Source organism: Panthera leo, chromosome C1 (assembly GCF_018350215.1).
Source record: "Panthera leo isolate Ple1 chromosome C1, P.leo_Ple1_pat1.1, whole genome shotgun sequence".
NCBI classification, from domain to species: domain Eukaryota; kingdom Metazoa; phylum Chordata; class Mammalia; order Carnivora; family Felidae; genus Panthera; species Panthera leo.
The window spans coordinates 110,954,825-110,974,785 of NC_056686.1; the positions used below are offsets into that span (position 1 = coordinate 110,954,825).

Here is a 19,961-nt window from a genome sequence, read left to right on the forward strand (position 1 = left end):
CTGACAGCTCAGAGCTTGGAGCCTGCTTTGGACTCTGTGTCTCCCTCTCTCTCTCCCCCTCCCCTGTTCATGTTCTGTTTCTCTCTGTCTCAAAAACAAATAAACATTAAAAAAAGTTAAAAAAAAAAGTCTGATGCTGAACCGACTGAGCCACCCAGACGCCCTAAAGAATATAGACATTTTGATGGTTCTTAATACATATTACAAGACTGCTTTCTGGAAATTCCAGTATCTGTCATAATCTCAGAAGCAGTATGTGTGAGTGCCTGTCTCTCTGGCTGTAGGTAATGTAGTTTAAAAAATGATTCGCCAATTTGATGAAAGTAGAGGCAGGAATGATATAATTCGTTGATTTAATAAATGCTTTTTTTTTTTTTAAACCTGTTAATTGATCATTTGAAACTCCGATTTTGTGAATTGTCCATCTGTGCCATTTGCCCAGTTATACTGGATCTTAGTGTTTTGTTTGTGATCGTGAAAACAATGGGCTATCATGGTAAAGAAAATCAGACATTATAGCAAATCATAAAGAAGAAAGTAAAAATCTCCTACATTCCTACCCCTTGGACTCGTGACTAACATTTTTGGAGTATGTCCTTCCAAACTTTTAACCTTATGTGTTAATAGTAGTTTTTGAAGTTTAAAACATTTAAATTTCTATGTACTCTCAAACTAGCATTGTTTATTTCAATAGATCTTCCAATGCCTTTGTGTTTAAAAAAGTTTTTCCAACGTAGATATCACATTAAGAGTTGCCATGTTTAGGGGTGTCTCAGTGCCTCCGTGGCACTGTCCGCTAAGCTTCCAACTTCGGCTCAGGTCACAATCTCACAGTTGGTGAGTTCTAGCCCCACGTGAGGCTCTGTGCTGACAGCTCAGATCCTGGAGCCTGCTTCTGATTCTGTCTCTTCCTTTCTCTCTGCCCCTCTCCCACTCACACTCTGTCTCTGTCTTTCAAAAATAAATAGACATTAAAAAAAAAGGATTATCCCGTTTAAAGATACAGCTATGCGTGTGTTTAGTTATTAAGGCCATATAGTATATTGTAGAATATTTAGGAAATTAAGAGGAAAAAATCAGCCATAATCTCTCGACCTTAAACAAAGCCTGTTTCCTTTGTGCGTGGTCCTTTTGAGTCTTGGATCACGAGCACTTATATTTATTTTTAGTGGTTGCAAGGACAGAGTGCATGCACAGTGTTTTTTGTCTTCTCCTTTTTGCTCACAACTATACTGTAAGCATTATTTTCATGTTGCTACATCTCTGGATGGTTGTTTAGAATGATCCCCTAGCTGACTCCATCCTGCTGATAACCATCTAAGTTGCTTCCAATTTTTTTGTCAAGTGATATTTTGCAACACCAAAGCCCAGCGAAGCACAATCTCCCACTGTTCCCTGGGAACTGATTGTAATATGGTTTGACTTCTGCTTATTTCCTCCTTTCCTCCGAGGAGTGTTGGGAGACAGCGCTCTTAGAGAACGGTTAGAAAAACGACAATCATAAAATTAGGAGAAGAGAGACCATGAAGTGAAAGCACGTTGAGCTTTTAGAAAAAAGTCGCTTTAACAACTCAGGCTGTGCTGTTTACGTTTTGTTTTTGTAACTCATGAATCGGGCATGAGTTTATAATCATAATTTTGACAAAATGCTTTCCATTTGTGCAGTGCTTGGTGCTTTTTCTGGGACGCAGTTCGGTGTATCAGCTGAGGGCTTTAGTGCAGGAAGACCAGGGTTTGGATATCTGCTTCTCTCTTGTGATCTTCAGTTGCTGCAATCCCCAGTCTGTCTTTCTGCAAAATAGGAGTGGTAATAAGCCAGGAGGGAGGACTGGTTAAGATCATCCCTTATGGGCACTGAGCAGTAATGGGAAGAAGAAGGAGGAGGAGTGGCCAGAGTACAGGAGGCCTTCCATGCAGAGGGAAGTGAAAACCTTTTATTCCTGGGCCTCAGTTTCTCCATTTATATGGGGGCGGGGCTAGGTGTATGGTCTCCAAAGCCTTTCCTGCTTCTGGGAGCCTCCCAGGGACCTCTGCCCTGGCACCTGTCCACCCGCCTCAACAGGGCATCCAGGACTCCTCTCTCCACTCAGCTCAGCCTTCGGTGCCTGAGAAACCTTGCAGGGCGGTGCCCTGGCCTCCAGGGCAGCATAGGGCTGTGGCATCCTTTATAGCCTCTGACATAATTTGGGGAAGGGGTGTGAGTGGGATCTGTAGATTCAACACATATTTATAAATCTCGAACAAGTGTCGTTGATTTGTTGGCAAAGCTAGTTAGCAATAACCTTATCTTCTCTTTGAATAACGATCATTAATCATCCCCCTCCCCACCTCACAGAAGAGAAGGCAGCCCAGTAGTATATAGTGGTAGAGAGCCTGGAAGGCAGAACCAGAGATTTGGTTCCAGGCCTCTCTGCACCCATTTGTCAAATGGGAAAGATAACAGCACCTACCTCATAGGGCTGTTGTGGAGACTGGAAGCTATACCGCCTGTTCAGGAGACAGCCGAGTGCCAGGCACACAGTAAGTGCTCAGTTAATGGTCAGTTGTTATTACAGTAATAATTATTGGCAAATGGGAAAACAGCGCGCTTTGTAGGCATGGGACTAGGTGCCAAGGACAGAGATGTGAAGATGTCCTAGAGGGCCCCCCCCCAGAACCCAGGTGAAAACTGGTGAGTCTATAGGCCAGGACGAGGCCGAGCGTCCTGCGCGAGGCCAGAGCCAAACCCAGAGCTGGAGAGCGGGTTCCCGCCGCGCGCTCCAGGCCGGGGCTCCCCGATCCCGGGGACGCGCCCCGATCGCCGCCCTTAACCTCTGGTTTTGGAACGCACCCTTTCTCAGGCTGGTCTCTTGTCCCGGGAGGACGGCGTCTTCGTCTCCGCCCCGGGGCAGTGTCTTCGGAGTGCCCCGGGAGACCCGCTCGCCGCAGCACCGGGCGCCCTCGCGCACCTCCCCTCGCTCCGGGTCTGCCGAGGTTTCCGGCGCCCGCGGAGGCCCTTTAAAAGGCAGAGTCTGGTCCGCAGGGGGCGGGCGGGGGGCGCTGACCGCCGCCCGAGGCCCGGCCCCTCCTCCCCGCCCCTCCCTCGGTCCGTCCCTCCCCGGGTCCCCGCGTCGCTCGCTCGCTCGCCGGGCTAACGCTCCGCCTCCGTCAGTCGGCTCGGCTGTCGAGAGAGCGGCGTGGAGCCGGAGCCGGGGCCGGACGCGCGGCCGGGGGCTGGGGGCTGGGAGATCGGCGCCCGCCGCCTGGCGAGGCCTGAGCCACGATGGCCGAGATGGGCAGCAAGGGGGTGACCGCAGGGAAGATCGCCAGCAACGTGCAGAAGAAGCTCACGCGCGCGCAGGAGAAGGTGAGGGAGCCAGATCCCCGGCTTCCGCGCGGTCCGGGCCACCTGTCCCCTCCCTCCCCCTAACCCCTCACCCCCAGGGGCTGGTCCTCACCCGGGATCAGGCCCTGTCACCTCCGGACGACCGCTGCTGGGAGTCTTCGGGGATCCACGGGCTGCAGCCCCCAGCGGTCTGGGCGCCCCCTCCGGTCCGCGTCTTGTCTCCCCACCCCCGGCAGGGGCAGGAGAGGGCGCAGCTGTCCCCTCAACCCCCCCCCCCCCCCGCCCTCGTTTCCCCCCCCCCCAACCCGCTTTGTATCTCCTCCGCCTGTCTGCAGAGAAGAGGCGGCCCACGCTCTTCTCGGGGCGCGAGGTCCAGTAAACCCAACGTTGGAGACCGAGGGCCGGGAGGCTGGGAGGCTGGGTGGCGCCCCTAGCCCCTCAGCCCCACGCGAGCCACGCGGGCGGGGCCGGCTCCAGGGGGAAGGAGGGAGCCTGTTACCCGTCCCCCAGGGCCGCCGTGCTCCGGGAATCCCGAGGCTGCCCCGAGGCCCGCGGGTGCTGGAGCACTCGCTCTCCAGGCCTCTGGGCGCTTCCTACGCCCTCCGTTCCCTCCTCCCCGCCCGCCTCTCCACCTTCTGTCCCCGCCGGCCGCAGGAGGGATCGAGTTTCCTTTGCCGAGAGGTGCCCGCGGCCTGGCCGCTCCCGCCCGGCCCTCAGGGAGCACGGCGCTGCGCGCCCCTCGGGGAGGTGCTCCCGCTCCAGCCCCGGCTTGGCGTTTCCGGCGGCTGGGGAGGGGGTGGTGGCTCCGGTTTTGGGAGCCCACCACCTGGGTGGGGAGCTGTCTCGAAGGAGCTGGGGCTAAGCCGGGGGGCGTGGAGGGCGCCTCAGGAAACCCGACCCCTCGGCGCCCAGGGCAGCGGGCAGCAGGCGAGGGGGGACGGAGCTGGGGCTTCCCGCGGCTCCCTGACCGTGCCGGACGTGCGGGACCCGGGGGCAGGGGTCCGCGCGCGCTCACTTTTCCCTCCCAAGCCACCTCTGGTTCATTGAATTGGATCACGCCAGCTGCTGACGCCACTTCCCCTGCCGCCTCGGACTCTGAAATCTAGGATTGTAGAATCCGTGGTCCAGCCGGGGTGGTCCCCCAGTGCCCCCCAGCGGAGTCAGCCCTCTCTCCCGCCCGACGCTCAGCCGAGAGAAGGAATCTGGGGACCGGTCGGCCTTCCCCTGCCTGGCTGTGGCTGTTTATAAACAATGACTTTTGCAGCTAAGACCTGCGGGGCTCCCTAAGGATGCGGCCACGTGATTGGGGCCGGGAAGGGGGGGGGGTGGGGGGGGGGGACGGCGGCTAGAGCTTCCCGGGCGCCTCCCTAAGTCCCGTCGCTCATCCTTAAGGTCCCAGGCTAAGGAGATAGGTGGGTGTGTGTGGAGGTTAGGGCCCTCAGCCAGTCTCCAGATCTGGCCTGGCCCCAGCAGCTGTACCACCCCCCCTCCGGGCCCCGGGCGGGGGGAGGGATTAGAGCACCGCAGATAGCTGGTGTGTGTGTGGGGCGGGGGGGGGGGGGGGGGGGGGGGGGAAGCTGGGAAGGCTTCTATGAGCGTCGGTGGGGGTGGAGGGGCAGATGCTTCTGCCCTTGCTTCCTCCCCCTCCCCCCTCTCTCGCCCTAGACTGGGTAATCCATCTAGGTGCCTGGAGCCGGCAGCTCTGGGCTAAGCCTACTTCCTGCTGCTGAGGGGCTGGGAAAGATGAATGGGAAGCAGAAGGTTAGCTGAGACCAGGTCCCCGCCCCCACTCCACTGACGTCCTATTCCTCCCTAGCTCCCCTTGGCTCTTTTGGTGTCCCCTTTGTCCTGGTTTGCCTTGTCTCTGCAGCAGTGTCTTTCAGTAACTTCAGGGACAGCAGGCATGACCTGTGTCCCCTCCTTGTAAGTGGCAGTATGTCATTACTGACCCCACTGAGCTGCCACCCCTCCCTCTTCGGCTCCTGTTTTGTGGCATGGGCAGTTGGCTGACAGCTGGTCAGCCATGGGTGCTGGCCTTGGCCAAGGGCTGGCACTGCCCAAGCCTGGGCTCTAAGCGACCAGAGTTGTTGAGTGCTGCCTGTGTTCTGGCTCTCAGGCACTGGTGAGGAGACCCTCCCCCCATCGGAAGCCAGAGAGTAGCCTTCCTTCAGTCCCCTCCCTTGTGGGCCCTGCCGAGGTACCCCCTTCCCAGAAGCCTGATGCATCTCCCCTTTGCCCTCCTGTGGTTCAGAGTGTGTCATCTGCTGGTGGTCTTCAGGACCATGTCTAATTCACAGTGTCAGTGGTCTCACAGGCACCCCCCCCCCCCCCGCCCTTCCCCCACCTGGACTCTGCCATATCAGTGAATGATGGGGACAGTTCCAGCTGTCCGGTTGCCCTAGGAGGGCATCTCCTGGTCAGGGACAAGCAGTAGCTGGGGTGGAGGGCCTAGATTGTATCCGCATAGGTTCAAGGGCCCCATCTCTCCTTTTCTTCTTTCCCGATTTCCCCACATCCACTCCCAGCCCAAACATCCAGCAGGACTCCGAGGGTGACAGTGTGCTCAAGTTTCCTTGCTTGCCCTCTGGTGCCTACGGAGCCAGCTCTCCTGTGCCCCCAGCCTAGTGGGTCTCTGCATGGGTCTTGGCTTGGCGTTACCCATCTCACCCTCCCCCATCCCTGGGTCGCTGGTCTGGGTGCTGTCCCTGAGGGGAGAGCAGACCTGCGTGTGCACCCAAATGTTCACCTGGCCCTGGCGGAGGTACAGTCACTATGTATGAACAAACAAGGGCATTTGAGGGCTTGGCCTGGGAGTCCTGATGCAGGCTTGTGGGTGGGCTGACTTGTGCTGTGTGCTCCTCGTTCAGCAAATTCTGCCTTGGGCATGTGCTGTGTGCCTGGCCCTGGGCCCCGCCGAGGGTGCCATGGGGAGTGGGCTGTGCTGGCTTTGACTGCCGTGGAGCTTACTGTTGTAAGGTCCTGTGGCCTCTGGTCATGAGGATGGCGTAAGCGTATATCGGAGGGGCCAGCAGGGTCTGAGCTTGGCAGTGACACTGCTCACCTCCCAGCCGCCGGCTGCCCCCAGAGGGCTGGGGTGCAGACCGTGTGCCTGGAGCTCGGCCTGGGGGTGTCATGAGGTCACCTTCCCATTGCGTCCATTTTTGGGCCTCAGTAGGGTGGCTGGACAGAGCCAAAGGTAGGGTGGAGCCCGGGTCAGATGACAGAGGATTAGAGGTTGGCGGGCTGGGCCCCTTGGGGGAGGGGATGGTGGGGGAGAAGGGACAGCTGGGGTGGGGGTGGAACCTGGCCTGCTTGCCCCTGAGGCCTACTGCTCAGGCGTCCTCACAGAGCAGAGCGGTGTGCTTGAGGGAGGCTGTGTGCTGGCAGAGCTGGGGCTGCTGATGAGCACAAGGAAGGAGGCTCCGGCAGGGGGTGGGAGTATGCACTCTGTCCCCCTAGGCCGCCTAGAGCCTGCTGGGAATGGGGAGGCCCAGCTGGGAGAGGGCAGGGCCCAGGGCTGGCAAGTCAGAGTGGAAGGTGCGGCAGTTATTTATAGGACCCTGACACATGGCCCCGATGGCACCACACTTGCCTGGTGGTCAAGGTCTCCCAACAAAGTGGCTGTGTTAGCCTCAGCTGGAGCCAGGCCTGTATGACCAGTCTTTATCCTCACGGCAGCCGTAAGAAGAGCCATGCCATAGGGAGGAGCAGGTGCCCTGGGAGTGGGGCCTACCGGGTGCCTCCCAGCCCCCTCTCACCTCCCCCCTTCCCCAGGCCCCAGCCACCCATTGCTCCCCTCCCTTCACATTCTGCATTTCTCTTTCCTCATCTTGGTGTCCATCGCTCTGTCCCTGGGTGTCTGAGGACTCTTCCTCCCCTCTCTTTTGTCTGTGCCCACACCCTGCCCCATGTCGCCTGTTCCTTGGCCTCTCCCTATCTGCCTGCTCTGTGTCTCTTTCCTCTGAGTTTGCACAAGGCTTTTGTACCCGCCTACCCTTGGAGCAGCTTGTCCCTGAACCTGAATTATTGATGGAGATGGTTCACCCACTGGATGGAAGGCTCCTGAACCAGGCATCATCTCTGGGAGCATGTCTATAGGGGCTCAGGACATTTGGCTAGGGAACGTGGGCACGGAAAGATTGGAAGCATGGCCTCCAGACTTCCCTGAGCTCTGGGGGTCCTGGCTGGGCTGGGGCCTGGGGGTGAGCTGGGTCCCCACTCAGCAGAGCCCTGCTGGCTCATGGCAGGACTCAGAATGAGGCAAAGGCCGTTTTGCCCAGGGGCCTGCAGACAAGGATGTGCTCACTGGGCTACGTGGGGCACGGAGGGTGTTCTGGGAGGGTCCTTGTGGGCTGAGGTATGGGGTGAGAGTGAGCACAGGAGGCCAGCAGCTCGCTGACCACGTCCCTTTCCCTGGACCAGGCAGTTTGGATTCAGCTTGTCCCTTACAAGCTGTGTGACTTTCACGATGTGAAGAGAATGTTTCTGTCCCTCCATCCTGCCGGAACCTAAGGCCAGGCCTTGCATTGTTCTTTTTCCATGAGTTTCTAGAATCCCTGGGTCCGCCCCTCAGTGTTAGGCCTCTTTCTTACTACAGGAGAAGAGACTACAGGAGCATGTCAAAAAGGCAGCCTGCATGGGCTTGGCAGGCAGGCAATCCTTGGTTTCCCTATAGGACCTTGGGCAAGCGGCAGGACCTTCATCTAAAGTGTGGTAATAATGGTTCCTCTGCGCTTATTTGTGTTGGAGAGTAAAGCCTTGGACGGTGCCCAGCACATAGCAAGTGCTCACTAAATGCCAGCTCTGTGGGGCAGGGCAGTACAGTGAGGCCACCCTGGAGCCTGCCGTCCCTGCCTAGGCCTGCTTCCCAACCTTCTCCCTGTGAGTGTCCATTACAGGCCTCTACAGACAGCTAATCCCTGCTGAGCCCTTAGATGATCAGGGCTTATGATGGTGTGCGGTGTGCGTGTGTGTGCATGCCTGTGTGTGTGTGTGTGTGTGTGTGTGTGTGTGTGTGTGTTTAGAGGGGCAGCCGGCGGCAGGGGAGGGAATCAGCTCTGGAGTGAATATCAACTCTCCTACAGATAAACTCGGTGGCCCTGGGTAAGTTATTCCCCCTCTCTGGGCTTCTTCACTTTGGCCATCAGTAAAGTGAGGGGGGTTGCTCATCCGTTCTTTAATTCATGGAAGGAACATTGAGCACCCACTATGTGTTGGGCACTGTTGTAGGGACAGGGGGTACAGGGCTGAGCAAAACCAAGTCCCACCCTCAGGGAGCTGACATTCTAGCTTGGGGAGACGGTAAAGAAACAAACATGTACTGGCAGGTGGAGTGGGTTCTGAGAACTGGGCTCAGCATTTCCCGAACATCCCCTAGTTACCACTGCTGAGGACTCAGGTGTGGATGTGAACATGGGCTCTCACACAGTGCAAGGGATTGACCAGGGAGAGGCTGACTGGAAGCTTCTGGGCTCCAGGTAAGAGGGCACCTGGAGGAGGAAGGCTTTCCGTTAGATGTCACCCTTGGATGTTGTGTTTCTCTAAAGACTCTTTGGGAAGAGTTTCTTTTTGGGACTAAAAGTGCAAAGGAAAGGATGCCCATGCTAAAACTGCTCAGCCGGGCACTGACAGAGGACAGGCCCGGGCAGCTTGGAAGTGGGGCAGGGGCTCTGGGTTTGGAATGTAGAATGAGGGGGTCAGAGGGGCCACTGAAAGAGGAGGAGGGAGGCACCAAAGATGACCCAGACTTGGGGGTGGGTGCTTGTAAGACTTTTTAGGAAGCTGAGTCTGAATCTCTCCCTAGCATTACTGCCCGTGGGCAAGACTCATTGACCTCTCGGAGTCTGTTCCTTCCCTTGGTATCGGGGTGTGTGCCTTGCGGGGTGCTGTGCAGATTAAATGCACTGGGCTCGCCATTCCCCTTGTGCTCCCCACAAGGAGCTGGTCTTGTGCTGTGGATGGGACACCCTCGTGGGAACTGGCTGACACCTGGGGGTGTTGGTGCCTCCCCAAAGGGGCTGTCACCTCCCAAAGAGGTCACTCACTTCAGGCAAAACGGACTCCATGCTAAGGGCTGACAGGGGTCAGGGCTGGGCAGTTGAAAAGGGAAAGGCAGGCCTCTTCTTGCTCCGAGGGAAGAGTTGGTCAAATATTAACTTGATAATAACAGCCATGGTTTACTGTGTACCTGCTGAGTGCCAGGTGCTTGGTGAAAACTCTCATCTCCACTGCAACCAGGTGAGGTCATTATGATTCCCATTCAGCAGATCAAAACACTGAGGCCCAGCAGTCGTATGACTTGCCCACGGGCTCTCCTGGTCAACTATCTGGGTTACCAGGTCTCTGGCAGAGATGTGAAATGAGAAGTGCATCTCTAGTGACCCCTCCTGACCCCTCCTGACCAGGAAGGCCTTGTCTATCAGGTGGATCATCTGACAGATTTGGATCCCCAAGACCTTCTTCCTTTCCCATTAAATGAGTTTTGGGGGCTCTTGTCCCCTCTGTCTAGCCGTACACTTGGGGTGTGACCTTCACTCTTTTGGGACGTGTGGTGGGCTCTGGGGTGTGGAAACTGCCGGAGGTTTCCTGATGTAGCCCAAAGCAAGAGTTTCTGCATGCAAATAAGGACTAACGAGGCAATGTGGTGTGTATTTATGTGAGCGTGTGTGTTTTCCCAAATATAAAAGCTGTATCCAGTTCATTCAGTATAAAGAGACACTCTCTATTCTGAGATTCTGTCTACTTTTGTTTGTATTATTGTAACAGTGTTTCTTTTATGAAATGATGTTAATAGAGTTGTTTTTTAATGTTACAGAGGAGGATATAGTCATGCAATTGACCATACACACATGCTGGTCTTTTCCTGGAGTGGAATCTGAAAGTCTGGGACCTACTACCCACCCCTGGGGGTGGGAGGGGGGAGGGGGACCTTGCTGCCCAGCCCCAAGCAATTGCTCTGGTGGGAAGGCAGGTCTCTTGGGTGCAGGCTTGAGGCTGGCCCAGGGCAGCCTGAGGCAAGCTCCCTAGAATATCTGCTCCACGAGGGTGAGTCCCGCCTCCTATGGTAGCTGTGGCACCTCCAGCTCAGCACATGGCACATGCTCAGTGCATAACTTCTGCATGGGTGCGTGGATTCCTCAGGCAGGGCTGGCCAAGGCCTGGGAGATGCCCTGAGTGTTCAGGGTGCAGGGTGGGTGGCGTAGGAAAGCCAGGACTGCAGGATTTCAGGCCTTCAGAGAGCAGAGAAGGCCAGAGTTAGAGCTCAGGGCTTGGAGTCAGATGGAGGGGCACCTCCCGCACCGTGCAGGCCATTCCGAGGGACCCAGGCATCACAGTACCGTCTCCCCCAGTAAAATGGCCCAGGACCATGGCAGGGCGAACCTGAGCCAGAGGCTGCAGAGCTTGGGCCCAGAAACCGGGAGTGGGCTGGCGCCCTGCTCGGGAGCCCTGCCTGGCTTTAGGCCAGATGCCAGAGAGGACGTGGCCTGGGCCTCCTGCCAGAGTCTTCTTCCAACCTGAGAAAGCTTTTAGGTGACACAGGCTCTGGGGATCGCTGACCTGGGGGTCTGTGTGGTTTGCTGAACCCGCGACCTCGCTGTTAGGGCCGGCGAACTGCTGTCCTCAGCCCCAGCCCCGCTGTACTCTTTGCTGGACCTTCTCCCTCTGCTTCCTGGACTCACCTTCAACCACACTGCAGCACAGATGGGGTGGGATTGGGGGCCCAGCATGGGTGGGGGGGGGGTTGGAGCCTGGCTGCGCGGATGGCCTCAGGGCACTGAGAGCCACTTGGTGCCCTGCGGGTGGGCATTTGTGCCCCACCCCCTGCTGTGTCCAAGCCTGAGGCGATGCACTGGCCCCCCCCCCTCCCGTCCCCCCCAAGGGCAGTGAGCTGCGGCCGCCTCCGCCTCTGCAGCACTAGGGCCGCAGTGTCTCTGGGTTGCGCCCCACAGGCTGGGAGTGAGTGGGCGGCTGCCAGCCACAGCGCCACAGGGCCGTAGGGAGGGACTCCTTGTGGCTGGTGCTGGGCCAGCGCTCCGAGGCCTTCTGGGCCCCTGAAGGCTCCCTGTTCCTGGCTCCCAGGGCACCTTCGTAGGGACCTCCCTGCTGGCTCCGTGTTTTAGATGCCTCTACCCACACTGAACTAGCTCCCTCAGCTTATTTTTCCGGCTGTCCTTCCCCTGTCTGTGGCTTGCCCACTGAGGGCCAGGATGCTGAGGTGCGGTGGGTGCTGAGAGAGAACCTGCCCTGCCCTCAAGGGGCTCCCAGTGCCCATCACGGCACTCGGGGAGACTGAGGGCAAGGGCACTGGTGCCCTGGACATGAGAGCCTCTTCTCATCCACCTGGGGCAATCAAGGAAGTCTCCTCAGAGGAGGTGGCACTTGAGCTGGGTTTGAAAGGCAGAGGAGGTGGGTTGTGGGGTGCGCAAGGATGTTTCTGGCAGCCTGTTGAGGGTGGCTGGAATGTGTGTGAGTAAGGGTGGTGGTGGGGGGTGTGGCCCGAGACTGAAAGGATAGGTGGTGGGGGGTGGGGGGGAGCAGGCCCCGGAGGGCTGGGAGGGACCCCAGACCCCTATGCACCTCAACCTGCTTACCTTTCTTCCTCACGTGTTGCCTGAGCCATGGGTCTGTTGTCCAGTCTGGGCTTAGCTGAGGACCCAGTGTCTCACAGGCCAGGGCCCAGGGAGCCCCCGGCTCTGAGGAAAAGGAGCCCCAGGGTAAGTCCTGCATCCCCTGAGGGAATGGCCTCTAGCTTGGCCGGGCTGGGATCCAGGTGTGCCCGGGAAGGGGGCCTGGGGTAGGGCTGCCATCCTGGAGTCCACCCTGTCAGGTGATGTCTGTTCCCCAAGCTTGCCGGAAACCGCACAACGTCTTATACTCCCTGCCTCACATGTGTCCCTGCTTCTGGGTTTTGGGTCCCCAAAGTGACACTGAGGGTGAGTGACACCTCTAGGTTTGGAGAGCTTAACAGCCCGGAGGGGCCATCATGGCATCAATTCACCCTCTCCAGGCAGCCCTGTGGGCTCCGCCCTTCGTGGCCAGGCCACTGGTCAGATGGCCACGTGGGGGTCCCCTAGTTCCTGGGTTGGGGAACCCAACCAGGGGGGTTCTCAAGGGAGGAGGGGTCATGCCAGCGGGTGGGGTCTCTGGCTGTCAGCGCAGACTGCAGGGAGAGGAGTGGACAAAGGAATAGTACTGTTGTACGGATGGAGGCCCAGGGGCGGCTCTGGCTGGCGAGGCGGTTGGCCTTCTGCTCCGGCCTGTGGCTTGAGGGGCTCTCAGAGGCTGTGAGGCCGGAAGGTGGATTGGGTAACGGGAGAGCCTTTGTCAGACTGGCTGCTTTTCCAACAGCTGCTGCTACTTTCTTTGGACCCTCTGCTCAGCTCAGCCTCTCCCCAGGACTGTGGCCAACATGCCTGAGCCCTGGACAAGACTGGGCCCACCATTGGGCACCAGGGACAGACCTGGCACAGGCAATCTGGGCTGGAAGAAACCCCTCAAGGGGCCCCCCACTCCCTACCCCCATCCACTATAGAGCCCCTATTTCTCTGCTCTGAGGGGGCATCATCACTCTGCCAGGACATGATAACTATCTTGGGGGTCAGATACAGGTGGGGGTGATGCAGGTGCTAACCTGGGGCCCCGGGCACTGGCAGTGGAGCAAGGGCAGAGATTGAACTGGGGTTAAGAGGTGTGTGCGGGGAGGAAGACAGACCCTAAAAGAGAGGATGGAGTGTGGCCCCAGTGACCGCTCACCTACTCTGCGGGCCTGGGCCTCTCTGCAGCTCCGTTTCCTCCTCTGTAAATGGGAACAAGAGTTCCTGCCCCACGGGCTTGTGTAGAGGGTCCAGGAGGAAGTGAATGCAATCAATGCCTGGTCCCTGGTGGGAGCTGACACATGGGTTTTTTCCCAGGGAGCATCTTGGGGAAGCACCTGAGAACCCACACGTATGGACCATTCTGGCTTTGGTGTTTTGAGCTGTTTTGCTTATGACAGGATTCTTGACATTGAACTATGGTGTACTTTTTTCCCCCTTTTTTTTCCTGTATTGGTTGAAAAAGCTAATTTGGGAGGTGGTGGTATCACCTCCTGGAGGAGGGAAGTCAGAGCCCCCGAGCCAGAGCCCGATTGAAGGAGGTGGTGGTGGGGGGAGGCAACTGGTTCAGGTGGGCTGTGCTTTCAGGGACCGGGTGAGGGGCACAAAGCTGGGGTCAGAGGTGAGGGGTCACCCATCATTCGTTCATTCGAGGAGCCTGATGTGCAACAGAAGACTCCAGGCTTGAGAGACCTGGGCTGAACCCTAGCTCGGCCTCCAAGCCTCAGTGTGCCCATCTGGGAGTTGGGAAGCATGAGACTCTCCTCTCCATGAGACAAGGTGGACCCGGGGACTCCTGTAAGTGCTAGTGGCAGAGCTGTGTCCCTGCTGGCTCCAGCTGGCTCTAGAGAGTTTAGGAGGGAGCACAGTCTTCCTGTCTCTGTGGAATTTTGTGATTTATGAAGAACACTCATACCCGCCAATTTTCATTTTATGCATTGTCTTGCTGACCTGTGAGGTAGGCAGGACTGGATTATGGTTCCATTTGGCAGGTGAGAACACTGATGCTCAGGGAAACCCTGGGATTTCCTCCCTTCCGTTCATCAGACTTGGCCCCAGGTTGGTCTTTCCCAGGTGCTGCCACCCCCCTCCCTAAATCCAGGGCTAGGGAGAGACTGCTGAAGTGCACAGGTGCATGTCTAGGCATGGGGTGCACGCGCGTGCGTGTGTGTGTGTGTGTGTGTGTGTGTGGTGGGGAAGGCGGCCCCTGGTCGCCCCAGGAGGCTGGCACACCAGAGGAGAAGGTAAAGCTGCAGAACTAGCCCTTCCTTGAGTTGGGGGGTTTCCTCATTGCCTGGCATTCGCCAACCAACTTTACAAGAGGTGGGAGTGTGGCTGTCCCCAGAAACCAAGGGACCTCAGAGGGTCAGGTTTGGAGAGAGCGGGTCTGATCCGCACTCCCTGGGGAGCCCAAAGGTAGAGGGGGACCTGAGCACAGGCACCATCGCTCCCACCTCCCATGAAGAAAGAGCTGGGGGACCCTGGGGCAGGGGAGACTTGAGGATGAGCTAATTGCTGCAAGTGTGAGCTGAGTGAGTCGTGATCTAAAATGAGAAACAAAATCCACAATTCATTGGATGCATTTGCTGAACCTGGGACAGGACCCAAATACTGTTGTTTTTCTGAAATAGTAAACCAAGCCAGGGGTTTATTTATTTGTATCCTCTCTCCACCTCTCAAGGATTCAGTCTAACAGTCTGTCCTGGCAGTGGGCTTGGCTCAGCTAGAATGTCACTGCCCTCCCCAAGTTGACTGCCTCCCCCTCCTGGCTGGGTGGACTGTGGGTCTGGAGGAGGCCACAACCAAAGGGGGGCCCGGGGCCCAGGCTGTGGATTTGAGGGAGGCCTGCTCTGGTGGACCAGTGGGGGCTTCCTCCTCGTGTCTGGTCCTGGCACTGCTGGCCTAGCGCACTGCAGAAACTACCTGGAGGGCGGGGCAGGAGGGCTGAGTCAGCACTGTGGGAAACCCATGGGCAGCAGCAGGACGGGACTCGGCGGCTGCACCCCCACTGGTGCCACTGCACTCACAGGTCACCCTGTCCGCTATGCACCCCAGGACACCTGGGGAGGCTGCCACCATGTTCTCCAGCTGGTGCAGTGCTACCCCCGAGCCACGCGGTGGGGAGAGAGGCCTCTGCACAGCCACGTGCTCTCAGCACACCCCGAGACCTGGGATTCTAGCTTGTGCTCTCCCTCCCCCGCTTTTTTAAGAAAAATAATTTATCTACTTATGTAGCACAAGCCGGGGAGGGGCAGAGAGAAAGAGAGAGAATCCCAGGCAGGCTCCTCACTGCACAGAGCCTGACATGGGGCTTGAACTCACGAACCATGAGATCATGACCTGAGCTGAAAGCTCAACCCACTGAGCCACCCAGGTGCCTCTCCTTCCCCTTACCTGGGCCTTGGGCCAGGCACTTAACCCCTTCCGGTATGGTTTGCTCCTTCATAGAATGTGGTAACCATCTTCCCTGTTTCACCCAGAGTCTTGGAGGGTGAAGGCTGGTCCCGTGGTGAGTGTGTGATCCTGGCATCTGCACCTAGTAGACACTTAATGCTAAATGAGTTGGAGTGTAAGGCTCCAGTGCAGAAGCAACGGGAAAGGTTTTGCAAAGCACCTTCTCTAGTGTGTCAAGGTGGCAGGCTTGGGTTCAAATTCTAGCTGTCCTCCTCTCAAGCCCTAGACTTTGGGCAAGTTACCCCCCAGAGCCTCAGTTTTCCTATTTGTGAGGATTAAATGGAGAATAGTATCTCCATTTCACACCAAGGGTACTGGAAGTTGGCGTGCCAGCTCACAGGCTCAGCTCTACACTGGGGCGGGGGTGGCTGAGGCACCTTAGGTGGGTGTGGGGTGTTTGACTGTGCCTTGGCACTCTGTGTGTGTCCTGTTGGGCCATCCTGGCTGAGTCCAGGGCATGCTTGGCCCACCAGTAGTGCAGGAGTCCAAGCCCAGCTTGGAATCCAGATGGTGGGTCCAAGGGCTCCGGGGAGGATGGAAGGAAGCATTGCTTGGAGAGGGCCTCATGGGGGCCAGGTGACTTTCATCCCTCCCACCCTGACTCCTTCTTCTTGTAGGCAACAGAATCCCTTCCAGCTTTTAGAAGATGTACAAGTGTCCAGAGCTGTAGCAGGGGATGGTCAGGGACCGACCTTCAGAATCTGGGGTTGGGCGTCCGTCCAACTTGCCCCTCTCTGGACAACCTTCCCCGTCAGTACGCAAAGTTGCCTCCTTTGGCACATTCCTGTGATTTTTTTTTTTTTTAATTTTTTAATGTTTATTTATTTTTGAGACAGAGAGAGACAGAGCATGAACGGGGGAGGGTCAGAGAGAGAGGAGACACAGAATCGGAAGCAGGCTCCAGGCTCTGAGCTGTCAGCACAGAGCCTGACGCGGGGCTTGAACTCACGGACCGTGAGATCATGACCTGAGCCGAAGTCGGAAGCTTAACCGACTGAGCCACCCAGGCGCCCCTCCTGTGATTTTTTTTCTTTTTTTTTTGAGAATTGGTAACTCTGCCTCACTGTTCAACTTCCCCTTGGTGTTGAATTGTGTTTCTCCTGGCAAAGAGGGCCCCAGGGGGAGGAAGGGGCAGTAGGCATGAACCCAGCAGGCATAGAGGGTGTGCTGATGTTTGCTATGATTTCTGGGGGTCTCTGCCACCCCTCCCTGTCCTCACTGCCTCAGCCTTCTTGGAGACTTGACTGGGAGCCCGGATGTGTTGAGTGAAGGGATGTGGGTCAGATCCCTAGGGTCCCTCCGTACTCGGTGAGACAGGGACTCCTGTGCTGATGGTCTGAACAAGCCCTGGGAAGCCGAAATGGATGGGCGTCTCATGGTCACCTGGTCCTCACCTCCCTCCTTTGACTATAGAGGTGGGACACCGAGACCTGGAGCGTGACAACCTGTCCAGGCCTCTGGCGGCCCCTGAATGATCCCCCTGAGCTGCCCACTGAGCCAGTGAGGCTCTAGGCCCCTGTTCCTGCCCACTGCGTCTGCTGGGGCTGGGGAAGATAGCACCTTCTCCTTCGGTATGCCCCTTGCCCACCCTATCTCTCTAGCCTCCCCTCCCCCACAGAAGCACAGAAAAGCAGGTGCAAGGTTGTCAGAAGGAAACCTGAAGGGGCGCCTGGATGGCTCAGTCGGGTGAGTGTCTGACTCTTGATTTTGGCCCAGGTCATGATTCTGCTGTTCGTGCACGGAGCTCGCTTGGGATTCTCTCTCTCCCCCTCTCTCTGCCCCTCCCCTATGTGTACACACACATTCTCACTCTCAAAATAAATAAATAAACAAAAAAAAAAAAAACAGAGAAGGAAGCCTAGAAAAGCCTGCCCTGGCCCCTGAACATTCATTCCGCCTGCCAGGTGCAGGGGCGGCCATTTGGCACCCCTGGTCTGTCGGTGGTCCCACTTTCTTCCCCCACCCCAGGATTCACCCTTGACCGGATTACCTGGTGGTCAGCCCCTCCCTCCCCTCTAGTCCATTCCCACTTCTCCTCCTGCCTCCACTGGTGGAATGCAGCCGAACTAGACTTGCTCCTCTGGGGAACCATGAACTAGCCAGTCCCCACCCCTTGATTCCCAACTGTGAAGTTGGGGGTCCGTGTGGTGCCCTCATGGGTACCAGGGACTTGTGGACAGTTCAGGGCTGTGGCAGGGGAGCTTCCGGGCAGATGAGGGCCTGGTAGTCAGCACAGGGGCTGGGGTTAGGGCCCCCCCTTCCCCTGACTACTGGGCCAGGGGTGCTTGTCAGCACTTTGGTGGCTGGACTGGGTGGGAGCTATTTAAAGGTGATTCCAGGCATCCACTCCCTTGAATAACAAAAATAACAACAATAGCCAAAATAGTAGCAATAATGTGTTTGAAAAAAATACCACTATCTTGTCTCCTTTAGGTGCTATTTATTTATTTTTTAAGTATTTATTTTTGAGTGTGAGAGAGAGAGAGAGAGAGAGAGGGGATGAGCGGGGGAGGTGCAGGGAGAGAGGGGGCAGAGGATCCAAAGCAGGCTCTGTGCTCACAGCAGAGAGACTGATAGGGGGCTTGAACTCATGAACCATGAGATCATGACCTGAGCTGAAGTCGGACACTCAACCAACTGAGCCCCCCAGGCGCCGGTAGGTACTATTCAATAGTTACAGTTTCACAGATGTGGACACAGAGCATTCCAACTGGTGAAATAAATGAATGACCTGTTTGCGTACTTAGGTTGAACTTCTCTGATAGGAATAGATGTAAGTAAAGGGCTAAGGACATCCAGTGGGGCAACTGAGCCTCTGTGGCGGAGGTGGAGTCAGGGAAGGCTGCCTGGAGGAGGTGATGTGAAGTAGCAGCATGGGCTGGTATCAGTAAGGAAGTAGGGTTTCCTGATGGAGATTTGGGGGCCCCAGGGCTGGCCTTTGCTTGGCCCTGATGCAGGTGGGTGCTGGCAGGGACTTCATCCTCCCTTCCCCCGGCCCTGGCTTCGTGCTGTGCTGAGCTGTGGGCTTTTTTTGCACAGGCTGTTCCCCCACCGAGCTAAGCAAGCAGCTGATGAGGGGTTTGTGGGAGGCCGTGCACTGGAGGGACAGATTCCACCCCTTCTGTTGATGGCCAGTGTCCTAGAGCCTGGGGCTGAGAATAGCACCCACACTTGCATGAAGGGGACAGGTGGGGCGGGGTGGTGGCTCTGGGGGTGGTTGTGCTGACATCTCTGAACAGGTGGTGTGGGGTGCTGGGCCAAGGGTGGGGTCGTTCCTGTCGTCTGCAGGCCCCACCCAGAATGACAGGAGGCCAGCAGGCAGCCCTGTGTCACTCACATGCCCTGGCTGTGAGCCTTCTCTGGACCTCTTCCTGGGGTGGACTGCATCCCAGGCTCGGGGCCAGCAAAGTCAAGGTGCATCAGGGCTGCTCATGGGGGCTGCCGCTGGTCACAAGAGGCCAGTACTCTTAGTGCTGTTCGGTTTCCTTGGGGCCTTTACCATTTTGCCTTCTTACCACCAGAGGGGGCCAGGGTAAGGAGGTGGCTTGCAGGATCCTAGCAGAGCTGGGGGGCGGAGGGTGCTGCTGGGGGAGGTGGGGTGGATTGGTATTTGCTGTCCACCAGGAGTGTCGTGCATAAGCCTGCGTGAGTCATGGGGAACAGGTGCGCTGGGCGGCAGGCACCGAGAAAGTCACGTGTGGTCTGAGGGTGGGAGGGCGGGGTGGGGCCGAGGTGGGAGAGGCCGCCTGAACTTTCTGGCCTGGGTGTGAGGAGTTCCAGGTTAAGATGAGGGGAAGGGGACAGAAAGGAAGTCACCTACTCAAGCACACCGCATCCTTAATCCTCCCATGAGGGAGAGGTCTTGGCTCCATTTTACTGATGGGGCTCAGGGCTCAGAAAGGTGTACTCCCTGCGTAGGGTTGCACAGCCTGGGCCTGCTCCCTGAACCTTCTGCCCTGAGTCCTCTCCCCATGGAAGAGGTCCTTAGCCGAAGATGCTCCTCCCTCTCTCCCTCCCCTTGGCAGCTGTCCAGACCAGACAGATATTCTGAGCTGGCCCTCCGGAGTAGGAGTGACGGAGCAGGGAGGTGGGCAGGGAATGAGTGCAGAAGCCTGATGCGGGGTCTGCCCTGGCTGCCCTGGGCTTCCTGGCTGTTGTGTCCCCACCTCCCTCCTTGACATCTCTGGGCATCTCAGACTCACCATCTCTAGTGATGACAGCTCCTTCCCTCTTGTCATTCAAGCCCTGGAGTCTTCTTCACTTCTCTTAGTCACCCCACATTCGGCCACTTCTCACCATTTCCTGCCCTTGCCAAACCAGCTTTGGCTCTACCTGGGTCACTGCAGACACCTTTGAAATGGGCTTCCTGCTCTGTGAGTCAGATCACAGCTCCCCGGGCTTCCTATTCCATGGAGAGCGTCAAAGCCAGAATCTTCCAGGAGCCTGCAGCTAAGGCCCTGAGGTCTGGCCCTGGCTGCTAAGGCTGTGTGTGCAGTGGTTAGAGCAATGGCCTCTGGAGGCAGTCTTGGGGTTTGGATCCCAGCCACCCTTCTGGCTGGCTGTGTGACCCCGGAGAGATTTTAAAGCAG

The 19,961-nt window shown here is 57.3% G+C and overlaps 1 protein-coding gene and 1 long non-coding RNA gene across 9 annotated transcripts in view; one reads left to right on the plus strand and one right to left on the minus strand.

Annotated features, from left to right (window-relative positions):
* Positions 1 to 1,577: 1,577 nt before the first annotated feature.
* On the minus strand, positions 1,578 to 3,012 carry LOC122227951. The gene is made up of 2 exons (XR_006206294.1): positions 2,831 to 3,012; positions 1,578 to 1,791 (listed from the first exon to the last, which is right to left on the minus strand). It is a non-coding gene; the product is annotated as an uncharacterized LOC122227951 (long non-coding RNA).
* Positions 3,013 to 3,103: 91 nt separating this feature from the next.
* Positions 3,104 to 19,961, plus strand: part of BIN1 (bridging integrator 1) — a 55,309-nt gene continuing 38,451 nt past the window's right edge. For all 8 annotated transcript variants that reach the window (XM_042954117.1, XM_042954108.1, XM_042954111.1 and 5 more), the window contains exon 1: positions 3,104 to 3,346. In XM_042954117.1, coding sequence (XP_042810051.1) covers positions 3,263 to 3,346 — 84 coding nt within the window. In that variant the 5' untranslated portion in view covers positions 3,104 to 3,262. The remainder of the gene's footprint in view (positions 3,347 to 19,961) is intronic.